Here is a 16,142-nt window from a genome sequence, read left to right as displayed (position 1 = left end):
GGTGGCGGGGGGGATAGGGAATGACATCTACAATAGGAATGAGATTAGTTGTGACAGATCTAAAACCTGGCTGAGCTGAACTAGCCATCTCTGAAGTGTGTCCAGCTAAGAAGATTAAGATTTTGAGAATGACTTTTAAACTAATCCAGGAGAATGTTCTGGGATACTTCCTAGGCATTTTTTTCTGTTTCTTCTGCTGTTTCCCGTGCTTTATGGCTTTCAAAGAGCATTTGGGCACATTATTTCATTTGAGTCTCACAGTAATCCTGAGAATGGGCTGAGCAGGTGTTACAGTCTAAGACAGGTGAAATAAGGAAACTGCGGTTTCAAAATTAGTAGTATCCCCTTATCTGCGGTTTCACTTTCTGCAGATTGTTACCCACAGTTGAAAAACAGGTGAGTACAGTTTTAAGATATTTTTCAAGCGAGAGAGACCACATTCACATAAATTTTTTTATAGTATGTTGCTATAATTGTTCTATGTTATTACTTGTTAATCTTTTTACTATGCCTAATTTGTAAATTAAACTTTATCCCAGGTAGGTATGTATAGGACAAAACTTGGAGCCAGGCGTGATGGCTCATGCCTGTAATCCCAGCACTTTGGGCAGTGGACGCGAGAGTATTGCCTGACCCCAGGGGTTCGAGACCAGCCTGGGCAACTTGGCAAGACCTCATCTCTTCAGTAAATGAAAAAATTAGCTGGGCATGGTGTTACACACCTGCAGTTCCAGCTACTGGGATGGCTAAGTCAGTGGGATCATCTGAGCCCAGCAGGTCAAGGCTGTGGTGACCGTGAGCATGCCACTGACCTCCAGCCTGGGCAACAGAGTAAGACTCCAACTAAAAACAAAACAAAGCAAAACAAAAAACTTGGTATATCTAGGGTTTGATACTATCCGCAGTTTCCTGTATCTGCTGGAGGTCTTGGAATGTATGCCCTATGGATAACAGGGCTGCTATACATAGAAGAGATAGAAGCAAGCACAAAGCCGGGCTCAGGGGCTCAGCCTGTAACCCCACGCCTTGGGAGGCTGAGGTGAGTGCATTGCCTGAGCCCGTGGGTTCGAGACCCGCCTGGGCAACTTGGCGAGACTTCATCTCTACAATAAATCAAAAATTAGCCGGATGTGGTAGTGCGCACCTGTAGTTCCAGCTACTTGGAAGGCTGAGGCGGAAGGATCACCGGAGCCCAGCAGGTCAAGGCTGCGGTGGCCGGGAATGGCCACTGCGCTCCAGTCTGGGCGACAGAGTGAGACTCCAACTCAAAAAAAAAAAGAAGCAAGCACAAGTCAGACAACTCCCAAACCAGGGTCTTCTCTAAACCATTATTCAGCTTGTTCATAGAGTGGTTCACTAACTGTGAGGCTGGGGTAGTCCTTTGCTTGGTTTATCAGTCACTCCCTGTAAAGAAGGAGGATTAGGTGGGTAATCATGTTTATCAAAGGCAGAGCTCAACCCTAACAATTATTCAAGGACAAGGGCATTTGAAGTTCTGAAAAGTAAGTTGCTTTACTTGTCACTGCCCATCTTCCAGCATTTTATGTTTCCTCTGTTTCCAGACCACACTCCAGACAGATGAGGTGAAGAATGTTCCTTGTGGGACTAGGTAAGGCACCCAGGATAAAGCTGTTAAGCCCCAAAGAGGAAGGGCTGGCTGGCTGCAGGAAGAGGCAATGAAAAAGGAGGCATGCTTTCTTGGTGGTTTTACCCAGTTCCCTGTCCCCTAGCTCTCTATATGCTGATTTAACCAGGTGGAAGTACAGTAGAGAAAATCAGAGGTCTAGGAGGGACTGGAATGCCGTGATAAGAAGTTTGCACTTACTCTGTTAGAAGTGAGGATGCACTAAAGGTTTTTTGGCAGATATGTGACCTGACACAAAAAGGTAGCTTTAGCATAACTAAGGCAAGTGTCATAAAGGTAAAGGAGACCTCTGGGGCAGGAGATCCAGAGAGGACATCATCACAGTGGTACAACTGAAATGCAAAGAGAGTCTAAACTGGGATAGATGAACAAGTAATACTACAACAACACATTCTGACAACTCCAGAATTAGAATGTCCTACAAGATAACTGACCTGATCTCTTCAAGAGTCATTGTATTTAGAGGGGTACTGGATGAAAAAGAGACTTTCAAGAGACAAACAAATGCAGTGGGAACCTTGATTAGAACCTGGTTCAAAAGTAACAGCTATAAAACACGTCATGGGAACTGTGTGAGTCTGCTCCAGCCACCATAACAGAATATCACAGACTAGGGGCTTAAACAACAGACGTTCATTTTCTCACAGTTTTGGAATCCCAAAGTCCAAGTTTAGGGTGCCAGCAGGGGTGGTTTCTCTTCCTGGATCACTTATGGCTCCTTTTTTTTGTGTTTTCACATGGCCTTTCTTCTGTGCATGCAAGAAAAGAGAAAGAGATCTCCATGCTTATGACCATGCTATTTTAACTTTGATTACCTTCTTAAAGGCCTTATTTCCAAATATAGTCACACTGGAGGTTAAGGCTTCAACATTTGAATTTGGGGGCAGAGTGTACACAATTCAGTCCATAACAGAAACTGTTTGGAAAATCTGAATAAGTACTAGGTATTAGGTTAAGGAATTGTTGCTAATTTTCTTAGATTTGGGAAGAGTATCATGATTATGTAGGTGAATATGATTATTTAGGTGATGCTTGCTAATGTGTTAAGGAGTAAAGTATCATAACTGCAACTTATTTTGAAATATTCAGCATAAAAAGTATACTAGTAAGGTAAAATGTTATCAGTGTTAGAATATAGGAGTCAGTTGTACAATTCTTTCAGTTTTTAATGTAATAAATATTTGAGGGCAAAGGTAGTGCTGAACTAAAGTGATAGTGAAGACAATATAAGAAACATTGACCAGCCTGGCTCAGTGGCTCAGCCTGTAATCCCGCGCCTTGGGAGGCTGAGGTGAGTGGATTACCTGAGCCCGCGAGTTTAAGACCCGCCTGGGCAACTTGGTGAGACCTCATCTCTACAATAAAAATAAAAAAATTAGTCGGGTGTGGTAGCACATGCCTGTAGTTCCAGCTACTTGGAAGGCTGAGGCAGAAGGATCGCCGGAGCGCAGCAGGTCGAGGCTGCAGTAGCCGGGAGCGGCCACTGCACTCCAGTCTGGGTGACAGAGTGAGACTCCAACTCAAAAAAAAAAAAAAAAGAAAGAAAGAAACATTGACACATTGACCATAAAATTCCCCAGTGACCTTGTAAGTTCTGGAAACCTCTTGACTTAGAGAGTCTTTTCCCTGCAATTGATTGCTTTAATCAAAAGATATTGCTGATTCAAAAGATATGAACCCCTCTTTTCATACTGGCACCACAGAAGTCTCACTTGTGTCTTGTGAAGATATTTTTAGGTGGTGTGATTTCTCAGGAGATAGCGCTGTTGCTGTAAGCTCTGAAGTTCTCCAACTTGGAGATCGTGATGCCTCCCAAGCTCCCATGAACCCTTCTATTCCTTTTCTGCCAAGTCACACTTCTTGTGCCACCACCTTAGGAGACTACACCATATTCCAGATCTTACTTGTGACTTATTTGTCCATGCTCCCTCCAACAGTGGTGGTGTGATGATCTACTTTGACAGAATTGAAGTGGTGAACTTCCTGGTCCCAAATGCAGGTACGTCTTCAGGTTACTCTTACCACCAGCTTACTTTCCCCAGCATGCCACCTCCATGTCTGTCATGACACTTCAGGAAGGAAGAGCTTCCTCTATGTTGGAGAAAGTGTTGAATCTTGCCTTTTCTTATGCTGAATCCCTTCCTTCCCTCCCAGTGTATGATATAGTGAAGAACTATACTGCTGACTATGACAAGGCCCTCATTTTCAACAAAATCCATCACGAACTGAACCAGTTCTGCAGTGTGCACACACTTCAAGAGGTCTACATCGAGCTGTTTGGTGAGAAAGTCTCCTAATCATGCTATGCTTAGCAGTTCTACTTCCCTCCACTACCTAATTCCTAGCTACCTACAGGGTAGCATGGGTACTTATAGACAGGAAATGTTAAAGAATCTAGTGCTGGGCCTGGCACATTGGCTCATGCCTGTAATCCTAGCACTTTGGGAAGAGGAGGGGAGAGTATTGCCTGAGCCCAGGGGTTCAAGACCAGCATGGGCAACTTGGCGAGACCTCGCTTCTACAGTAAATAAATAAATAAAATTAGCCAGGAATGGTGGTGCTCACCTGTAGTTCCAGCTTCTTGGAAGGATCGCCTGAGCCCAGTAGATTGAGGCTGCAGTGGGCCATGAGCATGCCACCACACTTCAGCCTAGGCGACAGACTGAGACTCCAACTCAAAAAAAACAACAAAGAATCTAGTGCTTAGGGGCTAGTCACAGAGGGAGTTCCTAGAGAATGTTGATAACAATGGAAAATCTTTAGGTGGTCAAGCTTTGACCACAGGAATAATAAAACCATCAGAATCACTTTTAATTTTTCTGCAGTAGAAATCAGTCTGAATTCACTTTATAGGGTTTTTATTACTTCACCAGTTTTGGAATCAATGTGATTTTAAGAAAAAAAGTTTTAAATTTGCTATTGATTTTTTTACCTCAAACTAATAGAATTTTATAAAATATTAATTTTCTCTCTACCCATTGTTTTAGGACTTTGCCATTGCATGAACATTTCAAATCATATGAAAAACAAAAGACAAAGGATTACTAATGTCCCTGAAGAGAAAATTAAAATACTAGATCATTTTACATTAGAAAACTTCTTCCTGTCTTGCAGATAAACTTGGTATGGTAGTGAAGTATAGATTTCTATATAGAGGAGCTAGGGAAATGGATCTGATTTGAAACTTTTAAAAAAATTTCGGTCTTGCTGGCAAGCACTATTTTGCTTAGACTCTGTTTGCACCCACAAAGGACCAGCTCATGTCTCTAACCATGATCCTTGAACTCAGAAGCTGCTTCTGTGGCTCTCTCCTCTCAGGACTCTTATAACCCCAGCTAGAAACATCGTTCTGCATAATTTCCATCACTTCTTACTCTGCTCATTTTTTACAAAAATTACCTAATACTTGTTCAGAAGTTCCCCTGAAGAACCTCTTTATGATTACTTAGTAATATAACCTAAATGGCATTTATCAACATTTCCATAACATAGAAACAACTTATTTATCAGAATTACTGAAACATTTTGCAAAATATTTCTTCCATATTTTCCCAATAAGTCACTAGCCCAGGACTACAGGTTTCCATCCTGACTCAGATATAATTTAGTCTGATAAATGACTTATTAACTTACAGAGGGTACAAGCCATCTTATTTAAAGCTTGGTTGGCATTCTATTTAAAATATAAATATGAGCCGGGCTCGGTGGCTCAGCCTGTAATCCCACACTTTGGGAGGCTGAGGTGAGTGGATTGCCTGAGCCCACGGATTTGAGACCCGCCTGGGCAACTTGGCGATACCTCATCTCTGCAATAAATCAAAAAATCAGCCGGGCGTGGTAGCGCGTGCCTGTAGTTCCAGCTACTTGGAAGGCTGAGGCGGAAGGGTCACTGGAGCCCAGCAGGTCGAGGCTGCGGTGGCCGGGAGCAGCCACTGCACTCCAGTCTCAGTGACAGAGTGAGACTCCAACTCAAAACAAATGAAATAAAATAAAATACAAATATGAAATACAATATTTATTTCTAGTTGTTAAATTGTTAGACCCCTTTCAGGTGGGAGGTGCTGACTTTATGGCATTTCTTCCTCAGTGCTCACAGGCTTGTGAGAGCACATCTAATATACAGAAATGTTACAGTCCCTTGCTTGCTGATAGTACCGTTTTAAAATCCTAACAATCAAAGCACAGTAATTAAACGGGCTTGTTATTTTGGCTACTAGCTAGCTTCTGTGGGCCTCAGTTTTGGCATGTATGAGGGAAAGGAAACTTTTCCTCAGAGGCTCTTGTTTTGGCACAAGTGACCAAGAAATGACCACTTAAAGCAGATGGCAGCTGGCAATGAGGGAGGCAACTAAATTTCCAAGTCCTAGCCTGGTTTCATTCAGTCTCTCTCTGAGCCCTTCCAGGATCTTATGGGGATCTCACAGGCAGAAGACAAGAAGGAGAGCTATAAAACCCTGAGAAGGCCGAGACCAGAGGAGGCAGCTTTGGTGCTGCTGCTCTGAGATCACAGCTGGAAACGGAGGCAGGGAGAGTCAGTTATAGCTAGCTGTTCCTACAGTTGTCTGTGAAACGACTCACATGTGAATTCCAGACAAAGGAATCGGGACCAAAGCAAACAGCACATCAAAAGACTTGGGCTTACTTCCAGAACTGTAAATTTTAATTTTCCCCTTGTTTGATGGAGTTCCTAGTAGAAACAGTCTTCGTTGGGACTCTCCTTGAGAATCTGTCAGAATCTGTTTTTCTTTTAGAAACTTCTAAAATTACTAGATTTAATGTGCTCAGCTCTTTTCAAAAGAACAAACATAGCCATCCCACCTTCCTTCTTTATGAAAACTGTGAGCCTTCTTTCTCTTTTGCTGCTATTGTCTAGGGAAAGATGCTCCCTTACACAAGTAATGTGCTAGAATTGCTTGTTCTTTTTTTTTTTTTTTAAGCTCAGATCCCCTGTAGGCCATGGTTGATATTTTCAGCAACAAAAGTGATTTTATATTGAGGCCATAGAAAAAGGATACCCTTACGTTTAGCTGCATAGAGGGCTTCTTAGGCATGCTGCTCCAGAAATCTTACAGAGTGTCCTTAGATTTCTGGATTTTGATAAGTATACTTTAATAAGTATACTACCTTGGGAAAACCTTTGTCTGTAAGGTCCATTTTTGAGCTGGTGTTTGAACTTGTACTTTACCCTCACCTGCCCCCTCCCCCATTAGAAAGTGTAACACCTCCTTTTTCTGTCTTTCTTAATTCCAGATCAAATTGATGAAAATCTCAAATTGGCTTTGCAACAGGACCTCACCTCCATGGCCCCTGGGCTTGTCATCCAAGTAAGCATTGTCACAGAAGAGTCTCCTCTCTCTGACGATGTGTCCCCTCTTCCCAGGGATGTCCTTTTTACAAAGGGAGATCAAGGCCCAGTGGAAGCTATGTGTGTCCCCTAACACCCTCACTTTCCCATCAGCTGCTATTTTTGTCCTTCTCCAGGCTGTGCGGGTGACAAAGCCCAATATCCCCGAGGCAATCCGTAGAAACTACGAGTTGATGTGAGTATGCCCTGCACCTGGGCTGTGACCACCACTCTCTCCCATCTCCCACCTCACCCCATCCCAGAACCACCTGAAGCTGAGTCGGGCTTTTCAGTTATTCCCTTGCTTAAGTATTTGTTAGAGCCCACTGCACAGTAAGATTGGGCAGGTGTGTCAGGGCTTTCACCAGGGCTCCTTAACCGTGATGGAGAACCCCAAGAGAAGCCCTTTAGAGCAGCGATGCCTTTAAAAGGGCCAGGGGGCCTTGTTTGTGTTCAATGGCTCATGCCAAAGGTAGAGCTAGAGAGATGAGTCCATGGACAGGCAGGTGAATTTTACTAAAGTAAATTAGGTTTTATTTCCCACAAATGAGTTATTTTGGAGGAGGAGAAGAACCGTGTTACTGCCTGCAACAGATCAGCTTTTGCCTGGACCATTGAATAGCCTTCCAGAAGAGAGTCAGAAATCATAGTTTGCCTCTCCTCAGCCGAAGAGTTTGACTTCTCCAGGGGCAGCAAAGCTTCTCAAAAGGTTTTTTCTTACAGCCTTACAGCTACATGCTCTTTTCTCCTTCAGGGAAAGTGAGAAGACAAAGCTTCTCATTGCAGCCCAGAAACAGAAGGTGGTGGAGAAAGAAGCTGAGACGGAGCGGAAGAAAGCCCTCATTGGTCTGAATGTGATTCTGTGATCCCCTTTCAGGGTGGAAGGGCTGGGATGGTGGGAAGATGCAAGGAAGGCTTAGGCATGCTTAGACCACACAGTCTAAGTAAGCATCTCCACAGCCCAGGAGTAGTTTTTAGACTTCCAGAAGCACAGTTGATATTGGCAGATCATGGCCAGGGGTGATGAGTTTTGAGTTTCGCATATCTCTTATATAAAAGGAGCTCTTCCTGTTAATTCTCAATTCATAATAATGGCTAACACTTACTGAGCTGTATACTTTTCTAAGCACTTAAAATATGAATTAACTCAATTCTCACTACCACTCTCTGAGGTAGGACTGTACTATCAGTGGTTAATGATTGGTTAAATGAGGTTTCATTTTATTGAACTGAAGCACAGAGAGGTAAAATGAAACACCCCAGATCATATGGCAAGTGAGTGGTGGAACTCTGGCTCCTGAACCTGTGTTCTTAATCACTGCACTATATTATCAACAACTAGGCCGGGCTCGGCGGCTCAGCCTATAATCCCAGCACTTTGGGAGGCTGAGGCAAGTGGATTGCCTGAGCCTGCAGGTTCGAGACCAGCCGGCAACTTGGCGAGACCTCATCTCTACAATAAATTCAAAATTATGTGTGGTAGCGCACACTTGTGGTTCCAGCTACTTGGAATGCTGAGGTAGAAGGATTACCAGAGCCCAGCAGGTCGATGCTGGGGTGGCTGTGAGCATACCACGGCACTCCAGCCTGGGCGACAGAGTGAAACTCCAACTCAAAAAAATAAATAAAAACAACCAACCTGGCTACTTTCTAAAGTGAAGTATCAGGTAGAACCTTATTAGAAAGGACCTTACTCTATAGAATATTCCTTTGGGAGAAGCACTCTTGTGACTTAGGAGAGAAGTTAGGGCCTGTTCCGCCTCACTTGGGTCCAGGTCTGCTTTGTTACTGTCTCACACTGATGGAGTGTGCTCACTGGCACATCCCATTTCTGTCCACATGGTCCTATCACAGCTGCCCTCTAGGGCAGTCACTTTCCAGCTGAGCTTACCCACCCCATGCAGCAGGACACTCAGATCAGGTGAAGGGTGAAATGAATTGAACTACTGAAATACCAGAGCTCTAAGTCTTTTCTAAACGTCATCTGTCAGAGGCAGAAAAAGTGGCTCAGGTTGCTGAAATCACCTATGGGCAGAAGGTGATGGAGAAGGAGACTGAGAAGAAGATTTCAGAAATTGAAGGTGAGCAGAAGTGGCGTTCATGCCTGTATCTCCTCAAACCCCGGCCTGTGGCTGGTGGGTGAGAGAATCATTGCCTTTGCCCTGTAATCTGTTCTAGGATGTCACGGTTTCTCTGCAACATCAGCTTTTCTACTGCTTAGACTCGAGTTTCAAGATGATTTTGGCTAGGCCAGAATCTGTTTCCTACTTCAGAGAGCATTTGTTCATTCAGCAAATATGGCCTGAGTGCCATTGTGTGCCAGACTTTTTGTTAGGACTGAGAAAAAGGAAAGTACGTGGTCCCGCTGTCTTGGTGTCCACAGGCTGGCGGGGCTCTAGAGCAGTGGGGTAAGCTCAGCAGCTGCCAGCGCAGCAGCTCTCCTCCGTCGTGCTGTAGCTACCCCTCCTCCGAAGTCAGTCAGCATGTGGTTTTGTGATTCAAGTCTGCTCTCCAGGTCTGTGTAGATATTAAACAGGCTTCGAAGAAGACACTTTGTCAGCACCAGCCACATTGAAGCTGGAGAGAAATGTTTTCTTGGCTGGCTTTTCTGAATATCATTCTCCTTCTGTTCCTGCTCCTAAGCCTGCACCTCCTTCCCACCTTTCACTTCATTTGGTGCCTGATGTCAAGCAAATTCCAAGACAAAAATGGGACCTCAAGGCCCAACTTCAGGCTGCAAAGGGTTGTGTCCAATTATATTCATTATGGGGCCTGTCAGCCTTTGCAGAAGCCCATTGAGGAGCCAATTAGGATTTCACAGATCAACGGCTCCTCATTAGGGAGCTCTTAGCAAAGCAACACGTTTTTATTTCTCATAAATACATGTCATCAAGCGCTACGGCCAGTTGAGCTGGCCAGCCACACGGCAGCCAGAAGCCCAGCCAGACTGCGGGCTCCTTCCTCCCAGGGTCACATTGAGGGCACGCAGGAAGAACCCACCCACAGACTGACCTTCCTCCTCAGGCACTTTGCTGCAAATATTACTCACTTGAGACTGCCTCCTTCCCAAGGCAAGGGGTAAATAACAAAACTTTTGCAGCAGCTTGACAGAAAGCTAGTCTCAGAGCTGATTAGGGAAGTATATTGCTCGCACAGTGGAATTAAGTAGGTCTTAATCCAAACAGGTGTTGGTCTGGCCCATGGCATGTAATTCTCTCTTAGAATTGTGCCTGCTTAATCACTGTTCATTAGAAAGTTTTTGAAACGATTGATGGAAATAAAAGGGAGATGAAGGTGGAGAGGGACTGAACTATTCTGTGCTTATGGCATTCAGCTGTAGGGTGGATCCACCTTGGCCGTATTCAGAGCCTTCTTTGGCTTCCCTTGCTTTTGCTGTGTAGCACAAGAGGGATAAGCGGAGAGCTCTGGAATTGGAGTCTGAGGCCAGGTCCCACTGCTTTGCTTTGCAGATGTGAAGCTACAAAAGAAGCAAGCATTTGATACAGGACATGTCTCTGGGCAGCAGTGCTTTTTTCGATCATGCTGTCAAAGCGTATGTTTGGGTCACAACAACAAACTAGCTCTTCAGTTGTTCCATCATAGGGAGATGCTTTCAGAGCACTTTTTCATCTTGGTTGATCCTTACAACACCTTATACAAGGGGGAAAATGCCTTTGTCCCAGCTTCATAGGTGAGGAAGCCAAAGCAGAGAAAAATAGCAATCTCCCCAAGGTCACAGGCAATTGGGAAAGTGACAGCCCCGGAACTTCCTGCAAAGACAGTTTTTGCACTTCACCTAGTTCACTGCACTCTTTCCCCTCAGATGCTGCATTTCTGGCCCGGGAGAAGGCAAAGGCGGATGCTGAGTGCTACACCGCTATGAAAATAGCCGAAGCCAACAAGGTAAAGGCCTGGCTTAGCCCAGTGAAGAGGTTTCTTTAGTTTAGAGTTTATTGCTTGAGATTTACATTGTTGAACGTCCACCACCACTCAAAGCCCCTCACAGCCAGAACTGAGGACGTCTGTGCTGTGTGGGACAGGTACTTCCCTTTTCCTTAGCAGTGCCTTGATAACATGGAAACTTTTAAAACTTGCAGTTCTGTCTTGAAGTCCTGAGATGACTTTCTCTTAACCCTATTACTGATGTTACAGTGAGACCTCAACAAGTAGGTAGGGCCACAAATCTAACAGAGAGCCTCTCTGTGTGAAAATTGAAGGGCTCCCACCCTAAATTTCTCTAATGTAGTTCTACCTAAATCCTTCTTACTTTTCTTTTTTTTTTCCTTGAACAGCTGAAGCTGACCCCTGAATATCTGCAGCTGATGAAGTACAAGGCCATTGCTTCCAACAGCAAGATTTACTTTGGCAAAGACATTCCTAACATGTTCATGGACTCCGCAGGCAATCTGGGCAAGCAGTTTGAGGGGCTAGCTGACAAGCTGAGCTTTAGCTTAGAAGATGAGCCCTTGGAGGCAGCCACTAAGGAGAACTGAGAAAAAATAATTTTATACAACCTCAGATGACACTTAAGATCTTTATTTTTTAAGATGAACCGAAATGTTTCTCGCTCCCATACTACCTTCTTTGACTCTCTTCAAGCTACTATGGTGAAAAAAAATGGACTTAAATCTACTCCCTTCCCAGGAAAGGAGGGTGGGGATTGATGATTCGGGGTGTTATTCAGGTAAGTAGGTTATGTGACTTCTGATAAGATTTGTAAATCATGGGTTTGACCTCTGACTTCCAGACACTAATTTTGTCCTTTGAAGCTGGCTTGATTAGGGATGCTATCAATAAGGAGTGGAAGAAAGGCAGAGTGCTGCCTCCACGTGGTTTGATTTCCCTTATTTGGGAAAATGCAGTCCAGTGTTCTCACCCCTGCCTCCAAGGTGGGAGATGTCTGTGGGTGAGGCTCAGCAACTGAGCAAATATGTGCTTGTGAGTTTGCCAGGAAGGCTGTGGAGAAACAGCTACAGAAAATGTTTGACCTTCCTGGCATTTTTGTCAGCACATGTTTGAGTTATTTCAGAGGCGTGCTTTCTTGAGCCCTCATAAGGAAGTACTGGTGCTAGGTTTTGCAAGATTTTCTATACACTTCGCTACTTGCCCTAGGACTCAGAGTGGTGGTTTCTGGCTCCATTTCTAGAGTCAGAACTTGGTCACTACCACATAATTCTTTTTAAACTTTTCACCTATGATTTGGTTTTTTCCTTCACAATCTGTTCATTGGTTCCACTCAGCATCAAGAAGACAGGAACAAACAACTCAAGTGTCTTAATAGCTGCTGAAATGAGAGCCTTATACCTATTAGCCCCTGCTGTGGCTCAGCAGTGCATAGTTCAGCAGAGTATGAAGTGTCTATTTATCATTGTGGAGATTCTACAGTGAAGAGCTCTGACACGGTGTATGAAGAGAAAAGAAGGGTTGGCCAAGAGATGTCCTGGTCTGTGACTTCCAAGCCCTTAGCTTGTGCTGGAAGTTTTTCTGACATCATGACAAAAGGGAGCCTACTGAGTAGCCTGTGTTTTTAAACCCAGGGCTCCGAGCAGCCACACAGGGCTCAAACTGAATGTTTACTCTCCAGAGACAGCTCCATAAAGGCAAGTCAGAGTTCATGCCCAAGTCCCTGGGCTGAAATGACTGCCTCAGAATCTGTTCAGAATGTTTTCTTTTTCATTACTAGCCAGGAAAGTTTTGAGTCACCCTGGAAGATTCGGGATGGGAAAAGCAAACATGAAAGAAAGGTTGTTCTTAGGTCCTGAAATTGAAATTGGGGATTGGGGGTAAGAGTAGGGGTCCAGCCTGTACAGCCCATGAGTTGTGTACAGAATTGTTAAGTGGAGGGCAGCAATCTGTAGTTAAAGTGCAAACATAATGGTAGCCTCCATGACCAGCTCTGGCTTATGATTTGGCCTTGTTATTAGCTGTCTTCCACCCAAATAAAACTCCTACTGTACCCCTCTTCCCTGGGTGAATCTATGAATGGTACTTTCTGGCACAAATCCCACCTCATTTTTGGTCCCATGCCCAGTCTTTTTGGTTTATCACATAGTCCCTGAACTTGAACCAGCTTGCTCAGGAGTTTGCGGGGGCATTTGGTCTACCTAGAAAGAGGCAGTGTTAAAATGTTGCTCTTTCTGTTCTGATTCCTGTGACTTTGAATTCTCAAACTACTCGTCCTGGTCACCCTTTGTACAGGCAGCAAAATGTCGCTGGGAGTGATAGATTTTAGTGTGCTCAAGAGTCCTTGCAGAAAGTGGTCAGTCTCTCAAAACCAGCATAGGATATCCATTGTTAAAATGCATTCTTCTTTCTCCTGCTTCAATTCTATTAATCACTTGTTAGGAGCAGCATCACATGCCCAGCACCCGTCCCCATATATGTCTGCTCCTTATACTCTAAACTCTTGCTGCCTGGGCCTCAGAAAACACATATTTGCCACAAAAGAATCAGGAGCTGGGCTATCTCCACCTTTCTGATTTACTTAGGCTCTCAACTTGAAAGCTTCTCTGGTACTAACATCCTGTGATAGCTTGGCCCTTGACCACAAAAGAGCCTTCAAGAGTAAAGTCCTGCTTCCACCCCATCACCACATTAATGTCACTTCCTCTTGAAACAAAAAATATAAATGTTGTCATAACCATCAGCGTAAATCCAGTGGTTATGTGTACCTGTCTGAACAGTAAAATCACGGAAGTCAGGTTTCTCCTTAGCATAGGACAACTAACCCTTCTGTCGTTGTGACCTTTTTTTAACACTTACTAGAAAATCTGATTTTAAAACATCTGAATTCTAAACATGTAAAATGTGATAGCCTGCAATTTTGCAGGCAGTGAAGTAATGGCTGCTATTTATAAGTGGAACTTCTATTAAAATAAGTAATTGTTTATAAAATTCAGTTTTTGTAGGATTTTTCCAAGGAAAAGTCACCTTGGTTGAATGTTTCTCTCTCATTAAACTTTGCAGAAGTAATTCATATTCAGTACTGTTTTTAATCACTTTTTTTAATATAAGGGCAGAATGCAAGGAAGCCAAAGCTTATTAATTTTTATATAACTAAAATAAAATAGATTTGGAGGAATCTGTGATCATATCAAGGGGGGGTAAATCATTGAAAGAATGTTAGTATATATCAAAAAAAGATTTTTTTTTATAAATGATCTTTAGCAGTTTGATTTTTAGCAGTTTCAATGGGTCTATGTGTCTTTCAACATTGATAACTTTACAATTTAAAGAGAGTAAATAGTGAAAATAAGATGGTCATATTTACTGACTGTTTGAGGATAAACTACACCTTGGCTAGTGGATACTCTGTGTCTATGAATTTAACCACTACTTCTTTACTTCTGTTCAATACGGTTCTAGCTACTGTTGTTGTTTTCGTATAAAAGAGGTAATAGCCAATCATTTTATGTTTGTGGTTCCATTTCTGCTTTTGTGTTGACTGGTGACTGAATAGTTTAACACTACTTTCCGAGAGCCCCAAGGGCTTAATGACCCCCATTTGTAACTGAGAAATGATTCTTGTTTTAGTACTCATTCTATAAATGATACACTACTGGATTAATTGCCTTGGGTTGATAGCTGGAGGAATTGCTTTGGACAGCACTAAAGGTCTCTTGTGAATTTGTCTTCGTTTTATTTTCAGTCTTGCTAAATAAAATGAGTCTTTGTATTTACTTTTTTACTGAAGTGAAAATTAGCAATAGCTAATATTAGGATAGGTGACATAAAGTAATAAAACATTCCTGACTAGTGAGTTAAGGACAAGATCTCCCTAAAAATATATTCAGATGAAAATCTGTCCCTATTATCAACATAAAAGCAATAAAAAACTAATTTGTAAACATGGCATAATTCTTGGTAGGTGTTATAGAGAGTTATCATTTTAAACAATTCACACACCACTGCAATTCTGCTCCAAAGGACAGAGATACTTTGAATTGACCCAAAACTCATTTTGATAATCGATTCAGTAGGGAAGTCCCAGTCTCCACTCTGAGCTGCCCAGCTTAGGGTTGCCAGATAAAATATGGGATAAACTTATATAAAAATAAAACAATGAATCATTGAAAATATTACATGGGACATACTTATACTAAAAAATAATTGTTTGTGTGAAATTCACATTTAACTAGGTATCCTGTATTTTTATTTGTTAACCGTAGCCTAAGCTTTCTCGGGTTTTTATAATGGGGCTCCTAATCTTTATTGATTTGAGAGCCTGGTACACAAATAATATGAACTTACAATTAATAGATAAGAGTGTCAGACTGTCAGAGTTCTAATCACCACAGTACTACTTCCTAGATGTGTGGTCTTGAGTCCACTTTTGACCTCTCTAAGCTTCAGTTTCTTCATCTATGAAATGGGGTGAATGAATTATATGAAATCATGCATATGAAGGGTTTTTGCACTATGCCTAGCACGTGTGTGTTCAAATAACTTATTTTCAATCATATTGAAAAACAAACTAGAAAATACATATCTATTAAGTGGGGATCACTAAATGGAAAGTCAAACAAATGTGAAAAAATAGAATAAGATTACAAATAGACGAAGGGAACAACATTGCAATGCAGCAAACACACTGCTGAAAATACATACCTATACAGAAAAGTAATATGTAAAAAATAAGCTGGTTTGGCCTTGTTGAGAGAAACTGTTCAGTTCTGGTCTCCAATTTTTTTTAAAAAATGAAAAAACTTGGAAGACTAAAAAGAAAACAAAATGTTAAAACCAGAAGGGGGGGAAGAGTTAAGAAATGAAGTTCAGCCGGGCTCGGTGGCTCAGCCTATAATCCTGCGCCTTTGGGAGGCTGAGGTGAGTGGATTGCCTGAGCCCGCGGGTTTGAGACTCGCCTGGGCAGCGAGACCTCATCTCTACAATAAATCAAAAAATCAGCCGGGTGTGGTAGCGCATGCCTGTAATTTCGGCCACTTGGAAGGCTGAGGCGGAAGGATCGCTGGAACCCAGCAGGTTGAGGCTGCGGTGGCCGGGAGCGGCCACTGCACTCCAGTCTGGGCAACAGAGTGAGACTCCAACTCAAAAAAAAAAAAAAGAAATGAAGCTCATGGGTTGACCCCAAAAAAGGCAGAAGGGAAATTTAATAACTTTACATTTATAAAAGTTGCATAATGGTCAGCTACCTAT

The 16,142-nt window shown here is 42.9% G+C and overlaps 1 protein-coding gene across 1 annotated transcript in view; it reads left to right on the top strand.

Moving 5' to 3' along the window:
* ERLIN2 (ER lipid raft associated 2) overlaps positions 1-13,965 on the top strand; it is a 17,538-nt gene extending 3,573 nt beyond the window's left edge. The window contains exons 4-12 of the mRNA XM_008072378.1: positions 1,563-1,609; positions 3,583-3,644; positions 3,800-3,925; positions 6,896-6,969; positions 7,127-7,185; positions 7,744-7,835; positions 8,981-9,070; positions 10,813-10,892; positions 11,282-13,965. Of these exons, the coding sequence (XP_008070569.1) occupies positions 1,563-1,609; positions 3,583-3,644; positions 3,800-3,925; positions 6,896-6,969; positions 7,127-7,185; positions 7,744-7,835; positions 8,981-9,070; positions 10,813-10,892; positions 11,282-11,482 (831 nt within the window). The 3' untranslated portion in view covers positions 11,483-13,965. The remainder of the gene's footprint in view (positions 1-1,562; positions 1,610-3,582; positions 3,645-3,799; positions 3,926-6,895; positions 6,970-7,126; positions 7,186-7,743; positions 7,836-8,980; positions 9,071-10,812; positions 10,893-11,281) is intronic.
* Positions 13,966-16,142: the final 2,177 nt, after the last annotated feature.

This window comes from Carlito syrichta, unplaced genomic scaffold (assembly GCF_000164805.1).
Source record: "Carlito syrichta isolate Samal-C Ts95f unplaced genomic scaffold, Tarsius_syrichta-2.0.1 Scaffold315142, whole genome shotgun sequence".
Classification (NCBI taxonomy): domain Eukaryota; kingdom Metazoa; phylum Chordata; class Mammalia; order Primates; family Tarsiidae; genus Carlito; species Carlito syrichta.
This window is presented reverse-complemented; position numbering and strand designations above follow the sequence as displayed.